Genomic DNA, 23,955 nt, shown 5'->3' on the forward strand with positions numbered 1-23,955 from the left:
AGGTTGGTGGCAAACTTCTTGTTGTGATCACTAGAGGTCAGGATAGCTTGCAGATGGATGGATAGATTGTTGGGAAGGACTCCACAATCTAGCACGTTGTATAGTTGGCACTCTAACACCAAGATGCTTAGGTGGCAGAACAAAGTGGTGTCCCATGCCTAATCCCACACTGGGTAGGGCTATTCTAGTTGAGATCTGTCTTCTTAAGCCTTCACGATTATCAGGTATTTTTCTTTTATATGTTATTCAAGTTCAATTAATTATGAAATTATCATATGACTATTATAAATATTTTCTTCAAATTTGAATAGCATTGATCAGTTGAACTCAGTAGAAAATGATCTCTCTTTTCCATTAAGTGATGATTAGTTATGGTGACAGTTATAAATTGCATTGCTGGATGAATGCTCTTTTTCCATTGTTAGTTAAGATATTATAGTAATTCAGTTACACTGTTATGACTGTTAGCCATCTTTCAAATGAATTATCTGTTATAACTGTCTTTCTTGCATGTGAATATGGAAAGTAACAATTATGTTGGTTGTCAGTTAAGACTAGGAAAATTGGTATGTTACACATAGTCTGAAACGTTCATGAGAAAACAGATTGACGAAGCTCTGAATATTAAAAATATTAAATCAGTTAGTAAATAATATGATTAAATCAGATCAGGGAAAACTTGTAACTCTTACAACAATCTTTCAAATAATCAGAAAGTCTGAATTGGCTCTAGGGGTCCCTATTGTCTAACAACTATCAATGATAATCAAGCCTACTATAAGTACTATGGTGTAACGTTATGAAATTAATATTAAATGCTCCTTTCTACGTCTACTATTGTAGGGCCAGGCCTGGCTCCCTGTATAATTCATCAGTCAATGAAGATCTGCATCAATAATGGCATACCATGTCTTAAATATGAGAATGGAGACAATCCAAAAACATTACATGTATATCAAACCCAATCTGCTTTAGCAGATGTACTCTATGTTGATAGGAGAATGATAACCCTTATCAGGCATAACTATAATGAATCTGTGTTTCAAATATGAATCCATACATTATCGGGAACTCTGTAATTCAGATATGAATGCATGGCTCTCAACAAAACTTTTTTATGACATGAATCCATATATCAATTGTGAATGTGCGTATCATTTATGAATCTATCTATCAGATATGAATTGGCATATCAATTATGAATGCATGGTGGTCAAAAAAACACTAATCTTCTGTCATTGAGCTTAATCTATATTTGTGTGAAGAGTTGTGTCATCAGTTGAGAGGTGCTTAATCATTTACTTAATCTGCAATGATAAACTTCACAGTTCAATAATACTGTAATAACTATAACTGCCAAATATTTCCCTAGATTGAATCAAACTAAGTCATTTTATGAATATGACAAAATGTCGCCTTTGGAATGTTGGAACGTGGTTTGAACAGAAGGAATGGCACCCAACAAGATAAGCTTCTAAAATAAGATATGAAAGCAGTGGAAATTGGGAAGGTTTCCATCTCATATTTCGGGAAGATAAAATTAATGTTAATCATACTTGAAGAATTATAACAGTTGAGAATCTGATGAAAAGGGAATTTTCCTTGGTCTTGAGCCATTCAGAACCCTTTATGTTCTGTGTATGTTAATGAATCTTAACAGTTCAATATACTAATATGGCGGTGACACCATTATGACCAAATGAGTCTTAAGAGCTCAATATATGAGTATGGTGGTGATACCGACAACATGAAGCATAGTGCTTGCATTAATAGAACCTTGGCCAAGGTGGTACTATGCAATGTTGTAGTAACCGTCACCCACTCGAACTAGTAGGGCATTGTCTAGCTAGGAAAGTCATTCTTATGGGCAAGGAAGTCTATAGGTCATGACTGGTGAAGATGGCAACAAAGATTGGATCCATAATATCCCTTACCTATTCTTAACTCAATATGCTAATTAGAGGCTCAAGGAATATCATCAAACACCTTGGATACAAACTCTTTACTTGTTTCAATGTTTCAGTTTGATAATGACTGCTTGAAATGAACTCAATTGTGATTTAGATGCTTTCAAAAGATTACTAAGATGTCTAGGCAATTAAACATAATGCAAAAGCATTTTTGATTACCTTTTCAAATGCATATAGATCACACATAATGTAAATATGCACCAACAGCAACTAAACATTTATTCAAATAGTTGGCATGAAAACTAAATATGATAGAGAGAGCTCATGACATTCAAACTCATTGGGATTTTAATGAATTGATGATGAATATGCATCTATATCATCATTGGTATTTTAGCAAACACTTAGCATGCAAACTAGAAATTATGTGGTAGTAGAACAATTAAGTATTCTATTGACAATTCTCACACCAAATAATTATAAAAATATAACATGTAATTCCTAGAACTATGACAGAAAAATTAGAGAGCCCGGCATGTAAGTGTCTGCTGCAAATGATGGTCTCCACTCTACAATATATATAATCTGTCAATTTAATACGTCACTGCTGTAGCTGTATACAAGTGATCAATTATATGCTTGATTTCATCATGTATAAGGTCAGCCAATATGAATCTCCAGGTCTGTTGTAGATATACCTTGCAATCCTTGAAACCCTAAATGAAATATTCCACCTATTAGCACAAATTGGATTCCTAGATGAAGCCCACAAACTCTGCAATAGTTCAGTTGGTCTTTCAAAACCTCAAAATTGCAAACCATTGAAGAATTTCCCTTCTCCATTGAGAAGAATGGTTCGAACCTACAACTCAAGCTCCAAACCCCAATATTCACATATTCCTACTATAGAAGACTTTAGGGCCAATGCACAGGATGACTTTCATGTGAGGAAGCTAGCTTTCTCAAGATTGTCAGTGGGCATGATGAGGGCAATCAGATGGAGAGACCTCGATTATTCCCGATCAACTGGAAGATGATGAAAATGTACGAAGAGAACATTATGATACAATGGATGGAATGGAATTGGGTCCAATGGATTGGGATAATCATCAAGATCCTTCCTTAGAGGCAATTATAAGGACAGTTGATCTACACACCGAGTCATGGTACAATAAGAGGTTAAGGCAATTACAAAGTCAAAAGGTACACCTTACTTATGAGAAGATGAAACCAAAGGAAGAAGGTCCAACGAAGTCAGTCAGACAGAAAGGTGAAGGCAATAGCCGACAACAAAGAGCAATTAAGAGCAAGAAAAGAAATTTGGAGGTTGAGAAAAGTAAAGAACATCAGGAGCCTCCAACAAAGAGACAGAATGCAACACCGTCAAGGGAGTGCATAATTGAGGCTAGGAGCCAAGAGGTTAATACGAGTGGACAAGGGGTCACAGTAGAAATGAGCTCTAATTCGAAAACAAGTGGTTAGAGTGACAGTACCGAATACTCTCCTCTCTCAAAGAACCAACATGGAGATGATATGGCGGTCACTAGTGAAGAAAATGATAGGCCAATTGATATTGAGGAAGTAAGTTAGGCGCCTGAGGCCATTGGTGATGTTTTACTAGTCCAACCGAATCCAAATTTGGGGAGATGCATTGCACCACTATGGTTAAGGCAAATGCTTATGCCAAGAGGTGAGGTGGTGACTGTCCGAACAGTTGAAGATATTCAAGGGTTAGTGGAAAAGGAAGATAGTGAGAAATAGAAACAAATTGCAAAACCAGTGGCAAAGGTAATTAGGAGCGATGATGAGGGTCACCAAAAAGTTCAAATTGTTATACCAAAGGTTAGCAAGGCAATGAATGAGATTGTAGCCCAGGAGTATGAGATAGTAGCATAACTTGGGAAGAATCACGAATGACATAGAATGTGAGGAGATCCAGAAAGGCATGGTTTCAATTAGAGAAAGATTGAGGAAGACAAACAAGAGGATTATAAAGTTGGAGGCTGAAAACAAGTATTGGAAAGATTGCCAGCCTATCTAACAATTGCATCAAGCAACCCTTCCGCAAGACAACGGGAGCAACATAGAAGAGATATCGGCTTATTTGCACGAAATCAAAGATTTGATCAATGATATAATTCAAGATAGGTGAAATTTCTTGCCTTCTTTCATCTCGACATTAAGGTCATTGGTGGCTATTAGAGATAAATTCAGAACATTTGAAGGGGAATGGAAGGATTTCCTTCCAATCAAGGACTTAGCCATTCCCAAGCTACGAGCATTTATTGGGCTACCAGACAGATATATGTAAAGAACCAAGTTGGTGGATGAAGGAGGAATGAGTATGGTGGAGTATTGATATGTTGCCTTGACCATTAGATTGAGGATACTTGAAGAGATACAGAATGAGATTACACAACACAACCCAGGCGGTGACACTTCCATTTCAACCATGATGAGCGATGTTGGGGTTGCACTTGATTTTGAAGATATCAAAGAGGAGAATGTCAATGAGATAGAATTTGGATCAAGATTGGATGAGTTGAGGAAGGTTGCCATCAAGAAGAAACATTTGGGCACCCTTGCCTCCCTCAATGCCTTTATTGGATATGCGAAAGAGTATGAGAAGGATCATGAGAAGACAATGCAAGCAGCAAGCAACATGATGAATTCAGCTGAGCTCAAGATGAAGCATACGCTTTGCCCTCCCATGAAGGAAGTCAATGACAGGATAGCCAATTTCATTGTCTTGGCTAAAAAGATGAAAGAAAAGGGTAGAATTATATTAGAAGATCATTTGATGTAAGCCCAAGTGGCAATTTCTCCTTCTTCTTGGGTAGGATAGGTGTCTGATTTTGATTGGCTACCATTTTGGTGCCTTCTCATTGGTCGCCACTTTTCCTTTTTATTCATTGGTCCATTGATGAGGTGGCAACCCTAATTAGGGTTTTTGGGATCTAATATGGATCGTTGATTTTTCCTCTTAACCTCTACCGTTGGTTGTAATTTTGGCCCCTATATAAGGCCATTTGCTCTCATTTGTAAAGGGTTGAAGAAAATTGTTGCTTAAGATAATACCAAATTGCTTCTCTATCATTGTTGTGACTTCCATGGTAATTAAGAACACTTGGTGTTATTGCATGGTTTCTACTTCCAATAGTTAAAGTTAAAGGGTTGAAGAAAATTGTTGCTTAAGATAATACCAAAATTATTTCTCTTATCATTGTTGTGACTTGCATGGTGATTAGGGACACTTGGTGTTATTGCATGGTTTCTACTTCCAATAGTTAGAGTTAAATTTTATTGAAGTTGTTAAAGTAAATTTTATTTCAAGAAGTTGTTAAGTAAGAGTAAGAGTAGATGGATAGTTGGATGGTGATATTAGTGAATGTTTTATAGGGATCTATAAACTAGGCCACTAACATCCTAGCAGCTAGTTACGAAGCCTTACGTGGTAATCTAATCTTTTTCCCTTGAATCATTGCATCTATGGAGGTAGAGCCCCCTAGTAAGCTTTCATCAAATTTGATCCCTGTCCATTCGTTAATCTTTCCATTCATAGGAATAGAGGTAAAGCAGCAAGTAGTTTAGTAGTTGGAGTTCAATCAAGAAGAAAGTTAGAAATCAAAGCATTATTGGTAGATATTCCCTCCATCATCACCATTAACATCACTTGGCACTAGGATACATTGCAAAGTTAGATCATCATCATCACAGCAAAAGTCCAACATCCTTGAATGAATAACATAAGCCCGCCTACATGATTAACCAGCAAATCACATTAATATAAATGAGTTAGTATCCACACATGTAAGGAACCTTGGAGTTTTTCTCATATTCTTCATGAGTATTTACTTTTCAAGAGAGGGATTGAGTGTTTGATATTCCATATCAATTATTCAATGGCTATATGTTATGTAGTGGTACAAAACTGACATCAACAGTCCCAATTTAGCAAGTTCCAATAACTTGGCAATGTCAGTTCATCATCACAACCCTCGCAAGCTGACAGTATGTTTCGAGGGTCTCAATGGAGCAGCTTGTTGTTTATAAAAGTCGATTATGCAGAGTTTCCATATTTAGCAGTGCAGTTGTGGCACCTTGGGACTTGGCTTCTTCAGTTTTTGATTGGGCTTCATTGTTGAATAGCATATTGTAAGTTATTTTATTATGTTATGTTTAATGAATAACTTATAAGTCTTCATTCTAATTTGATGGTATGAAGTTGAAGACTCATGAGTGGAAACTATAACGAAGAAGCCAAATGGCATCTAGTGTCTTGAGGAAGATTTAGCGTTGCAAATATTATAAAAAGGACTTCATGAGACAAATCGATTCATTCCATGTATGCATTTTATTATTAATTGAATTGCTGTCCAAGGGTTTGGGTGTAGATTTGAGGAAAAACTGAAATTCCTCCATTGCACTTGAGCTGGTCTCTTTACCAGTGAATTGTGCCTTATTCTGAGTCTCTGGTCTGAAATTTTAAATGTCTAGTTTGGTGCTGTGGTATATTGAACATTTCCATCTGATTACTGTCATTTGTATTGAGGAAATTAAACTGCTGGGCATTCACAGACTTCAGCAAAAATATTTGTTATTAATGCCACTGGGAGGCATCCATCTTGGCTGCAATTCTTTCTGCCACAGCAGCATTAAGGGTTACTGAATTTGGGAGGCCTGGTTTGTCTATAAGCTGCATTTCATCTCCTTGCTAGCAGCGTTTCATCCTACAGCTGCAAACACAGAGTTTTTTGGTGGGCATTGAGTATACTAGTTGGCATGGAGACTCATCTACTATGCTGCAATTTCCAACACCAAATACATTACAAGTTCTTTTAATTAGTTGCTTTGTCAATATATTTATGATTGCAATAATTGCATACATCAATATTGTAATTGAAACATTATGCTGGCATTCATAGTTGAATTTCATATCATTGTATAAGCATTTCTATTCACTCTGAAAATACAAAAAAAGGTATACATTCAAAAAAACAAAACATCCATACAGCACAGTTCTTGAGAAGCCAGCAAGGCTCTTACAGTTTTCATTCATATGACTTCAAAATCAGAACTGACATACCTGCATATGGATTGAAAATGAGAGGTAATGTGTGGTTGATAAAATTCATTACCCTCACGTAATCATGGTTTGTATGTCATGCACCTTGAATCATATTAAACACTAAAAATATTCACTAAAAGTTACAACGAAGAGAGATGAGAATGCCAAAAAAGAAAAAGAAAAATTGCGAAGCTTTTCCAAACCCAAGTTCTTTCAATAGTTTCCCAATTTCAATCAAACCTGCTCCATGCTTACATTTGCCAAATCTCTCCCTTTTCAAAAAGGAAGATGATTACATGCATTATGTTGTATGAAAAAGACTTTTTTTTTTTCCCCTTGAAAACTTAATTAGCATAATGTAATTAATTCCTTCATCTAATTCACTGCTTTCCCCCAACCAAAAACCGGCTGTTGTGACACTTGGACACCCATTTACATGACACAATATCTTTTCCCTGATTCAGTTAATCTTATCATGCTGGCCCAGAAGGGTATCTATTAATTGTTTGTTATTGATATAATGAGAGACCTTGTTGCAGCAAACAGTATTGAAGAGTAGAAACCATATTTCATCTGCACTATTCTTATCCTAGAAACAATATAACTAACACGCATGTTTACTGCAACCAGCTTCCTACAAAAGTAACTACTCAAGTTTTGTCCATGTGGCACACAATCATAATTTATATGATTTCTAAGGCATATGCTTCAAGTAACCCAAGCATACATCTTTGACTTGCATCATGAGAAGCCCCTAAGCTGCTCAACTTTTGTCATTCATGGTGACATTCTTTGTGCTTAATTGACGACTGCAAATATTTTTTATTATTGGTCCAGTGATCAATCATATCATAAATTGTTTGTTATAAAGAGGTGGCCATCATGTTTCAGTACTTACAGTTTGCATGTGAGCATTATTTCTCAGCCAATGGCATGGGTTGGAGATAACTAAATAGAATTTGCTAGCATCTTAAATATTATAGACCTAATCTTCAGATTTCAGAATCCTTTAGAAAATCATTAGGAAAATCCTGAAATTTGTGAGGTATAAATATTCACAATTTATACTCTTTTATATTCTAAATAAAGTAAATTAAGATGCAAACCATGAAATAAGTAAAACAGATTTTCAATGCCTGAAGGAAAACAATAAAATTGGATTTTGGTAAATTTGAATTTGGTCTGACTTAACAGGTTTCACGGATTACCAACGGGTATTGGTAATGTTCATTTTAGACACGCCCTATATCTCCAAGTGTATTGCAAGGAAATAATTTTGTAGAACCTAAAATCATTAATGCGGAACATCAATTATAAAAAAACTGATGATAAAGTGGAAAACGACAAGAAAATCAACTGTCTAGTTTGAATCTAGTAGTTCAAGTTAACAATAATGAGTTTGCAAAATAGCAGTGTGAATTTTATGAATATTATTTTTGAATCACAATTATTGAAACGACACAACACCTTTGGTTGAAGAAGGTTGGGATGTTGATAGTAACTGCACGTCTGAGGCATAGATCTTGAGCCAACCAAAATGGCAACTCTACTTTTGCACCTGCTTCTACCTGTAATCATTTCCATTGTGTTTGTTATTCCACTCAAGATACAAGATGAGGTATGGATGACTAGTACAAAAACATACTCACATTATTGTTTTCAGATCCAGGATCCAAGAGACCAACTCCATTTGCTCCCACTCGAAACACTACAGATACTGCCTACATATTTTAAAGCAAACCCAATGTTCATATTAAAATTATGCACTTAAGTACACCAAATGATATTGACGCAGACAACCCATCCTCACCTCCTCCTCCATAAGAATATGGTCAATGTCAAAATAATCTGCCATAATTGTAGAAATTGCTCAAGCAGTGGCACTTTGAGAAATTTAGAAGTTTTGCTCTTAAATTAAGAATGCTCTTTACTTTTGGCATTCAAATTTTGATTTTTCCTGTCAAAATGAAGTTCAAATTAGGAAAATATAAATTAATGGAGACAAATCAAAGCTTGATTAAAAATATGCATTTTTAAGATTGGAATCCCTACACTGAAAAAGCACATAATGCATTCCTTGTATAAACTATAAACTTCACGTACAGTGCATTTGCCTCAATTTGGAGACCAACATAGCTACACATCCACTGAAGAATTGCAAGAAACAAGCACAGAACATTACCAGTTACTTGAATACATTAGGATCATTCTACAGTCGTATTGATTCCCAAGATGAACATTGAACAGTCTTCAAATGCTTCCAAATTATACAGCCAAACATGCAATTAGTATCCTTTAAAACATATGAATAATTAGGATAAATGGATGTTTTGATTGAATGCTTGGACTATATGTGTTATAATTTAATATATTGATGGCCCTTTGTACAGATGATAGTTTATGGGCAGTCACAATAATCAATTATATGATGTGTCCAATTCGTTCATTTATTGAGCAGTTTTGGAAGGTACATTATCCCTGATCAGTTGGAGAGCATCATTAAAGAGCGGGGTGTCACAAGGTCACAGTGCCATCAGCAGATTTTAAAGTAAATTGAGGCATTAGTGTGTTGACCTATTCACATAGCCTTAAACTAGGTCTCACCAATCAAAATGTGTCTTAGTCAATTCTAGGACATGCCATTTGATACTCCTTGGTGATTCCATTTTATTTAGCATTGAGTTTGGGCATAAAAGACTGAGCAGTCAACCAAAACCAATCCATATTTTTTGTAACTTATGCCGGCTAATCTAGAGCACCTCCTCATAGGATAGAACCACAAGTTAGTAAAATGAATTAAATAAAAGAATTCAAAAGTTTATAAACCAAACTATTTTTTACCTTTAATATTGTTTGACCCAACACCTATACCAAACACTTACACTAGCTAATCTTAAGACATTCTAAAAGGGAGAAGAAAGATTATACTCATTATTATTATTGACTGTCCTTTCATTTGCATCCACATGAATTCAAATTCCATGGTATATTCATATGAATTAGTATGAAATTGTTTCAAACCCTAAATTATAAGGCAAACATTTGAAAGGAATGCCGAGGTGGATAGAATGGTAGCACTCACTACACCATTAAAAAAGCAGCATGATGTGGCAGCTACAATGCCCCTCCCAGTGGTGACTTCAGACTTTATTTAACTCCAAGAAAAACTGCAGTCTATCCCTCTTCAACTTGCTTTCCCCAATATTTTGTCTAGCATTGGATGCTTGTCTTCATTTTATGTGTTTCTTTTGTTTTAGATATATTTAAATTTTCTTTCAAACTCCAAATTCTACCTGACAATGAAAAAATATTTAGACCAGGCTCAACATAACAGATGTAATTGAAAGAGTGCTGGTACTTGTCCAGCCACATTCAACATGCAGAGCCGTAGCATGTGGCAAATGAAAAAAACAAAAAATTATAACAAACTCCAAATACATCAAAAGGAATATAATCTTCAGATGTAGCTAAAATTGATGAAGATTTTGGAAATTTTTGGAAGGTAGTGTATGTATCCAAAAGACTGCACTCTATGGTGCCATATTCATGTTTATTGATGATCTTGGAGCTCCATCAGGCACACAATCAAATTTAAATTTCTCTCAATCTTCGGTTGATATATTAGTCTTAATTGTTAATGCATGCCCACCAATGGCATTTTCACCTTGTCTAAACATCAGCTAACTCGATGTATTTGCCCATTTTGTCATTTCCCCTCAGTACCCAATCAGGTCCAATCCATCTGGCAGTCAATAGAGCAATCTTTCTTCTGAAAGTCATAACTGAGTCATTACCATTACCAAAGCCTTGGAAAGGAATTTTAAGGATAAATACATGGGTGCAATTTTAATATAATCCCTTTTTAGATGTAAACAATCCAGGCAATCCCTTCTATAAAGTTGTAGTTCTGTTCCACCTTCTGGAAATAGAGGTGAATACTCAAGGGAACTGGAATGAAGGGCCACTGACATCTCTAGAACATACATATCTGCACATGCATGGCTTTTAGACACATGTATATTCATGAGTTTTGTAGCTAATCCTGTCATTTCTCCTGGGTCTATTTCTATGTGTGCTAGAGGTCATTAGGAATCAAAAAAAATTGTCTGTAGTCAGTTCTCTGCTGGTAGTACATTTAAACAACACTGTTTTGCAGTTGTATTGCCAATTATAAGCCTTCTTAGTGCATCATTACTATCTCATCATCTTGCTAGTGACCTCAGGGTTGTATTCATCTTCTATGTTGCCTCTGACTGACATTATATGCAAAATTTAGCTTCAAAGCAGCCACTTTCTAGGGACACTTGTTGGAAGCATGAATGTTGATGGTATCCCTATGGGGGAATATTGTAGATGATGATATGTTACATTTATGACTGTGTTTTTCATTGATGTCAACATAGCAGTCTTCTATGGTATCTGATAGAAGAACAACAAAAAGATCAAGTTGGTACGGATGGATAGTTGAGCATTTTCATTAAACGAGGTTATGGGAGATACTTTTGAGTATCTAGTAGATGCAATTAACGTGAGTGAAGGGATATTAAGTTGGAAGAAGTTGTGTAAGTTTTGGTGATGTCTGTTCTGAGATAGAGTTTACAGAGGCATGTTTTGGTAAACTTGTTATATCTCTCAGCAGAATTGTTATTCTGAGAATTGAGGTTTAGGATGTGAAGAAGACATGTTGGTGATGACATGGCTAAGCTCACCCATCATAATATTGCACGTACGGAAAGTTATTCAAATTGCAAGGCAAAAGATTAATATTATCGCTAAGTGTAACCTGTTCTTAATGTGGTCCTAATAATTAATTGAGAAGGTGTAATAGCTGACTCAAAGATTTGTTTTATGGATTTGATATAAAGGAAGGGCATTTTCCTTATCATGAATGAGAAGAGAGAAGTGATTGTAAGCAGCACAACGAGTGGAATGCGAAGCAGAGCAAAGTGGAAGTGAAGGAAACTTCATTGCCGAGGTTTTATTGTGTGATTCGAGGTTTGATATTTGGATCCGAGGTTCTGACCTGGTCTACAAGGTCTGACGATGATTGGTCCGGTTGACAGGACAGAGGAAAGAAGATAAAGTTCAGTATACACAATTATTCTGCAAGGAATAGTTGAGAGATCATTTAGACAGTGAGTTTAGTGGTCTTGCCCCAAAAGTTGTTTGGACAATGGGTCCTTCTGTCTTCTACAACTGCTAACAGGGTTGGAATCTTCTAACAAGGATTCAAAGTCTCCTAACAGGGACTCTATGTACTAAATGTTGTAATAGACTCCTAACAAGGTCCATCCTCTAACAAGGAATATTTATATTAGTAAATCATCTTGTGGGCATCATTCCCACCACGGTTTTCCCTCTGATCAAGGGTTTCCCTAGTTAACATATCTGTTGTAATTGTCTATGTGCATCTTGTTATGGTTGTTGTTTACTTTGGTTGAATGGATAAGATTGTTTAAGGTTGATAAATGTTTTAATTATTGGATAACTGATTCACCCCCCACCCCTCTCAGTTATCTTGGTGGACTATCGTTTCTAACAACACTATGGTCTGGCTTAATTATCAGACCATTCATGATCTAGTTTTGTCAATTTAGCAAGTCAAAACCTTTTAGCATTGTAAAAGTGTGTTTCTAAATACATTTGTATCAAATTGGTCGCACTAATTTGATGCTCAATAAGATTTTGAAGGGTTTGAGTGTTAATCTATATTTGATAACTGCCTCAAGCTCCTCCCCGCACTCACATTCTAGTCAGCAAATAAATATACAATGGCTTTCTCAATATTAATAAAGTTCATAGAATTTATATCAAACACGGTAAGGGCCCGTTTGGTTGCTGGAATATGATGGGAATAGTCAGTGAGAATTAGAATATATTTTTGAATTCTTTGTTTGGTGCGCGGAATGGGAATGGGGAATAGGAATACGTATTCCCATTTTAGCCCAAAATGAGCATAAGTCCATTCCCAAAAATATCAGTTATTGGAATGGAGAATAGGATATGGCTCTGATTTGTTGCTGTGCAACGCGTGAGCTCTGATAATGGCGGCATCTTCTTCAGGAATGAAAGGTCGGTGCTCCACCTGAGAGCTCAACCAATTGCACCACCGCAGTCTACAGGATTTCCTGATCTTCCAGGAATTTCCCTTTCCCCACATAACTACCGTCCGATAAAACATCATCTTCCACCACTGCTTTGGAATCAAATGGCACTGGAGGATACAAGCGCAAGGACTCGAATACAACAGCATGAAGGTATTGCATGTCCCTCAATTCCTCGTACGTGAAAGCAATCCCTTTTAATGCTTTTGCTTCTACTTTTCTATCGGAAAGGATCTGCATAATCTCATGGCAAATGGCTGACTCCACTCGCGGATGTAATGAAAGCACCCAGAAGCACCGTGTTAGTGAAGTTTCTCACCGACGCCATTAAAGGACCTCAAAACAACATTCTATAGCAGCTATAACTACAAAAATTTAGGGTTTCCAACCAAAAAAATCAGATTTACCCACAGAGAGCCCCTCTGTTTTTCCAAACAAATTCTCAAATAGATTTTAGTCAACCAAACAGGAATGGGATTGTCATTTTCCATTCCCATTCCCTACTCTGACTCCCATTCCTATTTCCTATTCTAATTTTCTATTCCTATGCTTGTCATCAAACGGGCCCTAAGTCTTTGACAAACATTAGATTTGTAAACTCGCCATTTGGTCATATTTTATGTCTAATTTTAGCATATTTATGGCTGCTTAATATTGAATATTGCTGCTTCCATCACCATAGACTCAAATTACATCAGATTGTTCAATGTTGTCTGACATTCACAGTACTAAGCTGATACAATAAAATCCACCTAAAATCACTTGCTGGATTCTAACATATAGAAACCGTCAAAATTAATTCTAGCTCTTCTTCAAAATTAATTCAAGGGATACAAGCATCACATAAGAGCTATATACACTGAACAATTTTCAAGGGTTTCAAACACAAATGCAAACTTCTTCTTGTCTTCCACACTATTAAAAAAATTTAACCAAAAGAAACCCACTAGAAAATTCTAGTTTATTCCTCTTTTGTATGTTATGAACAACATGCAGTCCAAATTAAAAGGGATGTCATTAAAAAGAATAAATGCCGAAATAAAAACAAAAAATCTTTCTAATTTGAAGTCCCACAACCCATATGATGGCAGCAACTAATTTTCTTTTGGTGTTACTTTTTTTTAAACCAAATGCCGTACATCTTCAAGGGAAAAACAACAATAATGGCATATACTTACCATAAGAATTAGATTCAAATCCTCTTATTTCTTGAAAGGGAGAAAATCATCTTCTTTTATAATAGATTTCCATATGCACAGTTCAGAAAAGATCAGTTAAACCTTCATCTTAATAAATCAAAAATTAATAATAGCAACGTTTTCAAGAGGCTACATACGTAACCCAAGCTAAGGATAGTCTTTGCATACCTTCAGAAAAGTGAAACCCTACTAAAATTATTTGAAGAGTAATGTAAAAAAAAAATTCTTGTTGGTGGGCTATCTGGCAAAACCTGAAACATATCATATAACTGTGTCCTTTATAAGCACACAAACCAATGCAAACCTGAGCCCATATATGCTTAGAAATGGCTTCCAAGATTAAGAAGACAGAGAGTTTTAAGTTGTCTAATGTATAAGAAGTTTAGCAAAGAACAAGCCCAAAAAAGTCATAGAGAAATATCAAAGCTAATAATGGTATGGACTAGTAACAGCACCTAAAGACGCTATTGAATTGTTGAAAGGCACACATATTTATGGTTATGTCAATCAAGCACTGCAATAACATTTATATTTTTCAAGTATAGTCATTCTATATAGTGTTCAGATAACAAAGTTATTGATGCGTGTATATGATTTAATAGAACCCTTATGATCAAAATGCCCAAAGGCTGCAAGTTTCAACAAAATGAAAAGTATCATATCATGTATCAATTATCATTGCATCAATGTATTGTATAATGTCAAAAGTCTCAAGACTAAAAGTCTCAAAGTCAAAACTCAAAGTGAAACAAAGATAGCCTGCTGCTGTCCTTATCTTAATCCATATCAATGTCATCACCATTGTTAGTGTGAGCCCCAAAGGTTGCATCATCCAATGGAATGTCAATTGATCACTCCATTGTGTCGTCCTGATCAACCTAAGTGTTGTCTTCAAGATTAATATCCCACCTTAAAGGTGGAGCCTATTGATAATATGCAGTTTAATGATCACTAAGTTGTAGAGCACTATGCACAACCACTAACTTCTTCTCTTATCTAGAGCTAAGCCTATCTGTAATCAGGCTTGTATGCCTAAAATGTAATACAACATGTTGCAAGTCAATTGTAAATGATTTTCTAATATGGTGAAGGCTACTCTTGTATTTACCTCGTTTATTCTTTGTTGTTTTCATTGTGTGACTCTAAATTCATGGTTGGACAAATCTCTTGGAGGTTCCTCCTTCCATGACTAGACCAAGAGGTATCAGAGCAAGTTTTCATTCCTTGAGGAAGTTGATTTCTATTCCAAAAATTTGAAAGTCCTAGATTGGTTTGTTATGGGATTACAAAGTGATGATTGTTCCTACAATTGCAAAGGACTTGCGCAAGATGGTTCATAGCAGGAGAGATGCAGATCCAGCCATAATGGACATGTTGGAGATAGACAACAACTAGATTGAAATGGCTCATAGAAGAGGTAGACGCATTCATGGTGTGGGTAAGGACAAAGAGGAAGTTGAAGAGGAAGAAGAACCAGTGCTTAAACAAGAAGATGAAAGACTCCTAAGAGCCCTAACTAGAGTGAACATAAAACCCCATTTCAATCCACCTGCTTATGATGGTATGTTAGATCCATATTAGTCAATTAATTAGATCACGAAGATGGAAAAATACTTTGAATTTGAGGATACAAGTGAAGATAAGAAGGTGAAATTTGCACTGAATGACAACACACCGAATGACTCCTACAAAGAATGAAGAATTGATAGGCAAGTGCAAGAATTGTTGAAGAAGGATTTGATCAACGAAATTTTCAGTCCTTGTGCAATACCTGCAATATGAGCATCAAAAAACAATAAAGAGTGGGGAATGTGTATTGATTCAAGAGCCACAAATAGTGTTGGAGTTTGTAGCTGTGATGGAGATCTTTATCTCTAGGTGTTAATACTGCCATGGTCATTTTCAATTGAAAAAAGAAATTTATGATAAATTGTAATATTGAATACAAAGACATTTGTGTCATACAACATGCGTTTGAGGCATGGAAATACAAGAAGTTGTAATTGAAAACAATGAGTCATATTTTGGAAAACTCGGGAGACCTTCTATTGTAATGTGAGGAATCTCTCCTCTTGTTATATATATCGCATCCAACAAAGGGCATTGTACACTTGAATATATTATTATCAATAAAGTGATCATTTGTTGTGTAGCTATATTTTTACCTTCATTTTGGATGGGTTTTCCTAGGGTAATTTATGGTGTTTATTGTACTTGTTTTGTTCTTCCCAGTTAGTTGTGGTGCACTGTGTAGAGCCATATGTCAGCTTTTAAATTCTAGTAATAGGAGGTGGGTTTGGATTGTCCTTGTTCAAGGTCACTCTCTTTGACTCTTTTATCGACAGCTCAATTTTTTCCCAAGTCATTGATGACAATAATCTTATTGTCTCCTTCATCTTGTGTTTTGCTCTGGAATGTCACAGAGACAGGGCTTCTCTACATGATGAGCAAGGCATTTATTCTAGCAGCGGTAGCAATATTTGTGTCCAATTGTCTATTTTAGTGCTTATGTTAATGTCTTTTAGGCTATCTCTATTTGCATGTCGTGCTAACCATTCAATCATATAGATTAGTTGGCCTACTTATGCCAAGCATGAGGCATATGTAATGTTTGATAGACACTATGGCTTCCTTTTATGAAAAGTTAAAAGATCGTATGCTTTTGATGGATTATGGAAATTTTGTCGAAAATTCTCAATTCATTTTCGTGTCATGACTTTTGGACTTACTGTATACTTTGATTAGCATTGCTCTTGATATGATTTCTGAAACCTAAATAAAGAAATCATCTTTTGGTGGGTTGCGATCAGTTTCAAGAAAGATTAGCCTACATGGAAGAGATAAGGATTCAATGACCAAATATATGGAAAACAAATATCATTGATTTCTATATGAGAACTTGATCTCACTTGATTGCAAGATGCGACAAGAATCAATGATATGAGGTTGTTGCTTATTGAATTAAATTAATGATATATATTCGCATACAATCTTGGCTTAAGCAGAGTTTGCATATATAACAATTCAATGAATAGGAGTACAAGGAAGACGTATTTCGCGACATCCATAAAGATGAATCCTAGAGGAGTACCAAAATTAAGGGATATCAATCGTGAAGTCAAGAGGAGTGCAAAGGAGTATCCTAACAAGCAAATCAAATAGATAGAAGAGATCTAAGATAGCAAAATTGGTAGAATTACAAAAGGTAGATAGTATATAGAATATCTTATCAAATAGAAGGACAAACCAGTGGAAGATTCTTCATGGATTTCTCAAGCTAAACAAGATCATCTTGGTTTTCCTCTAGCCCCATCAAAGTGAGAGACTCACTACTCAATAGCCCTAGGTGTCTATTGTAAGAGCATCATGGGGTCTTAGCAATCTTGCATTAACCAATAAATATGTATATTTGTTTTCTATTTTCCTATTTATACAATCTCTAAGTTTCTTTGAGCACACCTTCATCGGATCATTATCTATTGTATACCTTGTGGCATGTTCCTCACATCATATTGATCTTAGACATACATTCACACCTCGATCGGTTGCTTCATATTTAAGATCTTGTGGATTCTTGGCGAGTCCTACATGTTCTTCATGTTACATGGCCAATTTGTGTTTTTTGATTTCACAAAGGAAATTCCTAATAAACAAAGCTTTGTAGCTCATTTCTCTATGTTTCTACACTCGTGGCCAACCTACTTGAGGGATCGGAATTCATGTTTCATCTACTTGAGGGAGATACTTGTGATTTGAGTAGTAACCATTAATTGTAATATGTTTTCTTCTCATTGGAAAATGTAATCTTTTCAAGACGACTTGATGCTTGTGCAACTACATATATTGAGGCAATTTTTCTTTGTTTAGGTAGCGCTTAGAATATAAGCTTCCACAAACTTGAGGCAAAGGAGATTGTAAGGATTTCTATCTGTAATCAAGCTTGTATGCCTGGAATATAAGAATGTATGTTGCAGATCAATTCTAAATTATTTTTTGATAAAGCCAGGGTTGATCTTTCTTTTCTCTCAATTGTTTTTTGTTTCTTCCATTGGGTGACTCTTGTTGCACAATTGGATAGATCTTTTGGAGGTCCCTCCTTCTGTGTTGTACTAGATCACCTTAGAGGATACCAATAGTTTATGTACAAAAGTTACAATTTATAGAGTTAAGCCGTGTGTATTTGACATCCATGATCTTCTTCTAAAAGAGAACCTCAAGAATCAACAAGACAAAGAAGAAAGGGTAAATTTGAAACTAACTAGCTAGGTCCATATATTACCGATGTTGTATATGGATCAAGATAATATCAACTGGCTACTTCAAAGATTAAATTGCTTGAAGATCCAATCAATAGCATTCACCTTTGAACATTTTATAGCTAAGCATTTCTAAGGATTTCTTTACAAATCTTGAAAGATACAAGAAAAGGCCTAAAAAATACAAAAAGTCTTAAAAAGTATCAAAAAATACAAAAAACTCAAAAATAAAGCACTAAAAAAAATTTAAAAATGATGTGTGAAAACCACTTCGGTAGCACCGGCTTATGCAAGTGCTATGGTGAAAACTGGGCAATTGGCACCGTGTGTAGGGACTTTGCTCCTCTCTCCTTTAACACTCAATAGATCATCTCATTTGCCTCCTTTCCATTATACCATAATAACCTCTCCACCCCCATAATAGCTTGTGGATTTTTTTGCATACTCGAGCGCACGCTTTCTCCATGCATAATAAGTTAATCTATCTATTATGAAGCATCTCCTCAATCTTAGCTATGGGTTTGGATATTTTGCATCTTATAGTTGGAGGAATTTTCTCTTTCTCCATCTTTTTGCTCACAAACCATAATAAAGTTTTACTTGCACCATCGTCTGCATCACTTTGCCTTTGCTTGCAATAAAGACATTTAGTTTATGGATGGATTACACTTTAGACAAACTATGCAACTTTGGACTTCAACAAGATCGTAAGGTGATGAGACTGAGATCAAGTAGACATAACATCTTATCAAACTATCACATTAAACATATCAATTGTGAGAAGATTGTTCTGGTCAAGAAGCATAATGTTTGTTTATTTGTTCGGTCTTTGATTGTTTTAATTTTATCTTTAGTGATGTGCCTTTTTAGCTTGTTCAAAATGTCTCTATGTAAAGATGTCTTTAAGTAGAAAGGCAAGGATGGGGCATGTCCACTTGTTTGTTGCTTATGGATTTGTTCCTTAGTAATATGATTACTCATCTTAAGACATGATTATTTAAAAACATAGAAGACGTATGGGTCACGTGAACTGGGGCATCCCTTGATTGTCTAATGTGTTTTCATACACGCAATTGGTATGTTGATTCATTTGGATCCAATGCATATCAAATGAGGTCATCAATTCACCATATGAACTCAATGATGATATAAGCACTTGAAAACACAAGAATTCTCATCATCTCCATTTCCTTCTATCTTCTTCACCCCTCCTTTTTCATCAATCATCTCTTCCGTCATGAGATAAAATCATTCTTTTCTTCTTCTTCCTTATCATGATAAAACCAATCACCGGCTCTACCCACATGAGATATCGGGTAATCCCTTACTTGCCCTAATAGTATAATTAAATAGGGAAATAAACAAAAAAATAAAGAATAATAACACTTTCTATCTATATTTTAATGAAACACATTGTAATATTTTGGAAATGACTTGCTACAACCACATAGGCCTTCTTACTATAATAATCTACAAGCAAGAGCTATAATCTACACCACTTAAATTTTCCCTTGCAACACTCATTTGTCATCTTTATATTGAAAAGTTTAACTACCCTAGAACGTTCTAAAACATGTAACTACCTCTTTTCAGGCCTACCACTTTTATATACATTTTCCCTATTAGAATTTGTGGAGAATATGCCTGAAATGGGTTTTCGCACTCATTAGAGTATTTCAAGAATTTTCATTTTTAGTACAACTTTTGGAGGTCATATCTTTTAATCCAATTGTTGGATTTTCAATTGTCATACATCATCAAAAGCTCACTAAGAGATCTACATCATGTTTTTGTCACATCTATTGGATACACATTTTTTGTCCTAATCTAGGACTTCTAAGGCCCTCAAAAATGCATTTCAATTTTTTATTGGAGAAATTAAGCCACAAGATATTGGGATAATTCCTTCATCATTAGCTAAATTTTAGTGGTTAGGAGGTCTATGTAGGATTACTTACTAGGAATAATAACCCTGCCAAAAAAAATCCTTATTAACAGCTAAATTATATTTTTGGGTGATTTGAGATTCTCGTTACACCCTAGATGCTCCTACATCAAAATCTCCTTAAGCATCCCACCAAAGTTATATTAGCTTTGGTAAGTGGTGGAAACCATAATAACTTTAAAATACCCAAATAACACTTACAATTAATTGAAAAATTGAAATCGATATCAACAGCTTAAAAGATTTTCTAAATTGTAATCTAATAATCTATTATGGTTCCTTATTTTTCCTAGATTCTTGTGCATGCCAACATTTATTCACTTTCAAGGATAACATGAATCGCAAGCATAAGTCTTAAAAAATATAGAATAAAGTAAAGCAATTGTAGAATAATATTCTATCCAACCTTCATATCAGTATATGGTTAAAAAAAGTGAATTAAATCTTATTATAAACAAGTGAAATTGGTTAACTAGTTGTATTACAAAAACACCACCTACTTGAGCATTATGTTGTGGTTTATCATTATTTCTAGAATATAAGCCTAGGAACCATCACATAACCAACACCCTCTAACTTACAATCTATGATGTTTACCAAAGGTTGGTTAGTATAACCAACTCTTGCCCACCACTTAGATGTTATGGTTGGCAGTCAATGTAGGCAACCAATGATATTTGACACTTGAAAATAAAACTTCTACTCAAGATATTATATTGTCTTCCTAAGTTCATCAACTACAAATTTTAATTGTTCTCATTAGTCTTGGCAAATTTCCACATCTAGAGTTCAAATGGGTAAGCATACCAAACTAAAGTGGAAACATTTGTTAAGACTATGGTTCTTTTCCAAAATGTTGAGTTGAAAATAAAAATGCTTTCAAATTTTAGAATGGTCCATTACATCCAAACATATATGACTATATAAACTAATTTATTGTAGTGTTTACAAGGTTACTCCTCCAAAGCATTCTAAATTGCAAATAGAGGTTTTGGAGCCTATTTGGAAGGATTGAAGATGGTCTAATAGGAATATTTCTTTCATAATGCAACTAATGTTTTCCGCAAGAAGTATAAACACAAGTTTTATAATTAATAGCAACTACATAATGAATAGAGGCCTAAGACTTGACATTTAATAGTTGTACAAGTACCAAAGTATAAAATGCTAAAAAGTAACATATGCTTAAAGAGGAAAGTTTTGAGTTGATTACTTCTCCATTGGATCTCATAAATCAAGACAAGATTGAGGAGGCTAAGGCTCTCACACATTACTTGTGGTCAATGACATTGATAAAAAACAATGTAGTCCACCTAGTGCAATGAAATGTGGCTAAAACATTCCAAGAGTGCATTAAAAGAAAATCATAGGAGACTCTTTGTGTGCCTTTCAATGGCAAAAAACCAACAGTAAAAGAAGAAGTCTGGAAAATTAGTGGACACAAGAGACGAACACCAGAATGGGCAATTTTTTTTGAATATAAAAGACTTAGAACCAATTTTATAGAAAAAAAGTCATTGCAATTACACGAACCAAATAACTTAAGAATGGACCTGTCAAACCCAAGTCTTTCTAGAATTTCTTTTTAAAATGATGTTGAATAGTTGCAAACGATGCAGAAGCAGAGATGCTAGTTCTATTTGTCTGTGGGAAGATGAATCTGATCTCTCAAATGTAGCACGCTTGATTTTGTTGCAGTAGCTGGGAGACATGGTTTTAGAAAAAGAGTGTAATAAATGTTGGTGGCCAAATTTATCACCAAATCCTAACTAAGTAACCAAGTTAGAGTATGTACCCAACTGGAAGACCAAATGTCAGTTATTGTAACAATCTTTAATAAAATTAGTGATTTTGTCACATCAATCCCTTGTCTTCTGACTGGTGTTCAAAGTACAGGAGCCAGCATAATGACTCTGAAGTATGAAGAAATATGCGGTACAATGTACAGGTTTTGTAAGAAGAATGTAATAAGTATTGCATACGAAGGTGATCCGATCTCTACTATTAACTCTGTGATCATAATTATGGCAACCATTGCGTTTACAACATCACTAGTAGCTACTATCAATTCAATTGTGAATAATTCTGTCAAGAAATTGTCACAAAAATTGCCTCAATAACAAGGAAGTCAAAGCAAATAGAATTTAAAACCAAAATACAAATGTTAATTCATTTTACAGTTCAAAATGTCTATGCATGAAGAAACAAATGGGATCTAACATTAAGTATTATAGTAATACCATAGATAAAGCAGCCATTAATTAACCACGGAAACAAAATTATCATTTAACAGATAACAACAAAATAATTTCAGAATGACAGGAAATAAACCATAAACCGACCGCATCCCTCGAGGCTCTGCACAGATCGCCGTGCTGTCAACAATGCCGATGAGAAAAACTGGACCAGCCGCAGAGATTGCGGGAACAGAGTACGAAACCCTACAAAAGCGGAATTTTTCTAAACTGAGATGAACCCAAGTCAACCTCCCTATAGCTGCCGATTCAATCTGTTTACGATAATTAAAAGTAGAAGTGAAAGTATCGGGGATGTAGAGCTACTGGATTATCGAGCTCGAGACACAATTTTCGCACCTTTTAAACGAATATATTTTCCGGCGGAGATGAGGAACTCTTATACAACTTGCGGGATGAAAGCTGCAATTAAATATACTGACCGGGGCTCTGCTCATGTTACAGCAAAATTTCTAATGGGATTTTCTGACGAAAAATTAACATTGTAACTGGCCCAATTTTACCGCCATTCGCTCCTTTCTCGTAATATTTTAAAAAGTTTGCCGCCCTTTCAAATCATTTTTAAAAATAGTTCTAGAATATAGTAGTATTAAACTATTTGTTCTCAATATCATTTGTATTTAACTAGCTTATATATACTTCTATATATATTACGCCAAGAGTAATCGTTTTTAAGGCGCCTATTTTTATTTAATCCCAAAGTTATTTTAATTGAAGTTGGAATTAATGAAAATAAAAATAGGCGCCTCAAGAACGATTACTCTCGACGTAATATATACAGAGGTATATATAAGCTAGTGGCAGTCGCGGCGCAACCAAAAAAGTAATTTTTAATTTTTCTATTTTTGATAAGGTTAGTATTGATTTTTTTATTTCTTTTTAAATATAGTTGTATAAACTTACTATAAAATAGTAGTAGTATAAAATTATTGAACATTTTTTTTTAAATTCTTATCAGTTTAATCGAGTTTTATTTTAAGGATATTGTTAGGTAAATTGTTATAATGAAGAGTAGAGTTAGGGTTAGGGTTAGGGTTAGAAATAGGGTTAGGGTTAGGGTTAGGATTTTAAATAGAGTTAGGGTTAGGGTTACAATTAGAGGTAGAGTTAGATTAGGATTAGAGTTACAATTAGAGTTAGGGTTAGGGTTAGGGCTAGGGCAAGGGCTATTTTAGGATTACGACTATTCTTAGGGTTAGAGTTAGGGTTAGGTTTAGA

General features: G+C 35.0%; 1 protein-coding gene across 2 annotated transcripts in view; it reads right to left on the bottom strand.

Moving 5' to 3' along the window:
• The window catches only part of LOC149533677 (DNA replication complex GINS protein PSF3-like), a 49,863-nt gene extending 26,647 nt beyond the window's left edge, over positions 1–23,216 (bottom strand). Inside the window, exons 1-5 of one of the 2 annotated variants that reach the window (XM_089806495.1) lie at positions 23,077–23,216; positions 22,825–22,923; positions 8,789–8,935; positions 8,628–8,699; positions 8,446–8,546 (exon numbers count right to left, since the gene is read on the bottom strand). In XM_089806495.1, the coding sequence (XP_089662621.1) occupies positions 8,446–8,546; positions 8,628–8,699; positions 8,789–8,833 (218 nt within the window). In that variant the 5' untranslated portion in view covers positions 8,834–8,935; positions 22,825–22,923; positions 23,077–23,216. Of the gene's footprint in view, positions 1–8,445; positions 8,547–8,627; positions 8,700–8,788; positions 8,936–22,813; positions 22,924–23,076 lie in introns of both variants that reach the window. The other variant, XM_089806496.1, reaches the window with a different exon arrangement.
• Between the last annotated feature and the right edge of the window lie 739 nt (positions 23,217–23,955).

The sequence above is a fragment of the Cupressus sempervirens genome, chromosome 10 (genome assembly GCF_028749045.1).
Source record: "Cupressus sempervirens isolate cs-2001-9-10 chromosome 10, ASM2874904v1, whole genome shotgun sequence".
In the NCBI taxonomy this organism is placed as follows: Eukaryota; Viridiplantae; Streptophyta; class Pinopsida; order Cupressales; family Cupressaceae; genus Cupressus; species Cupressus sempervirens.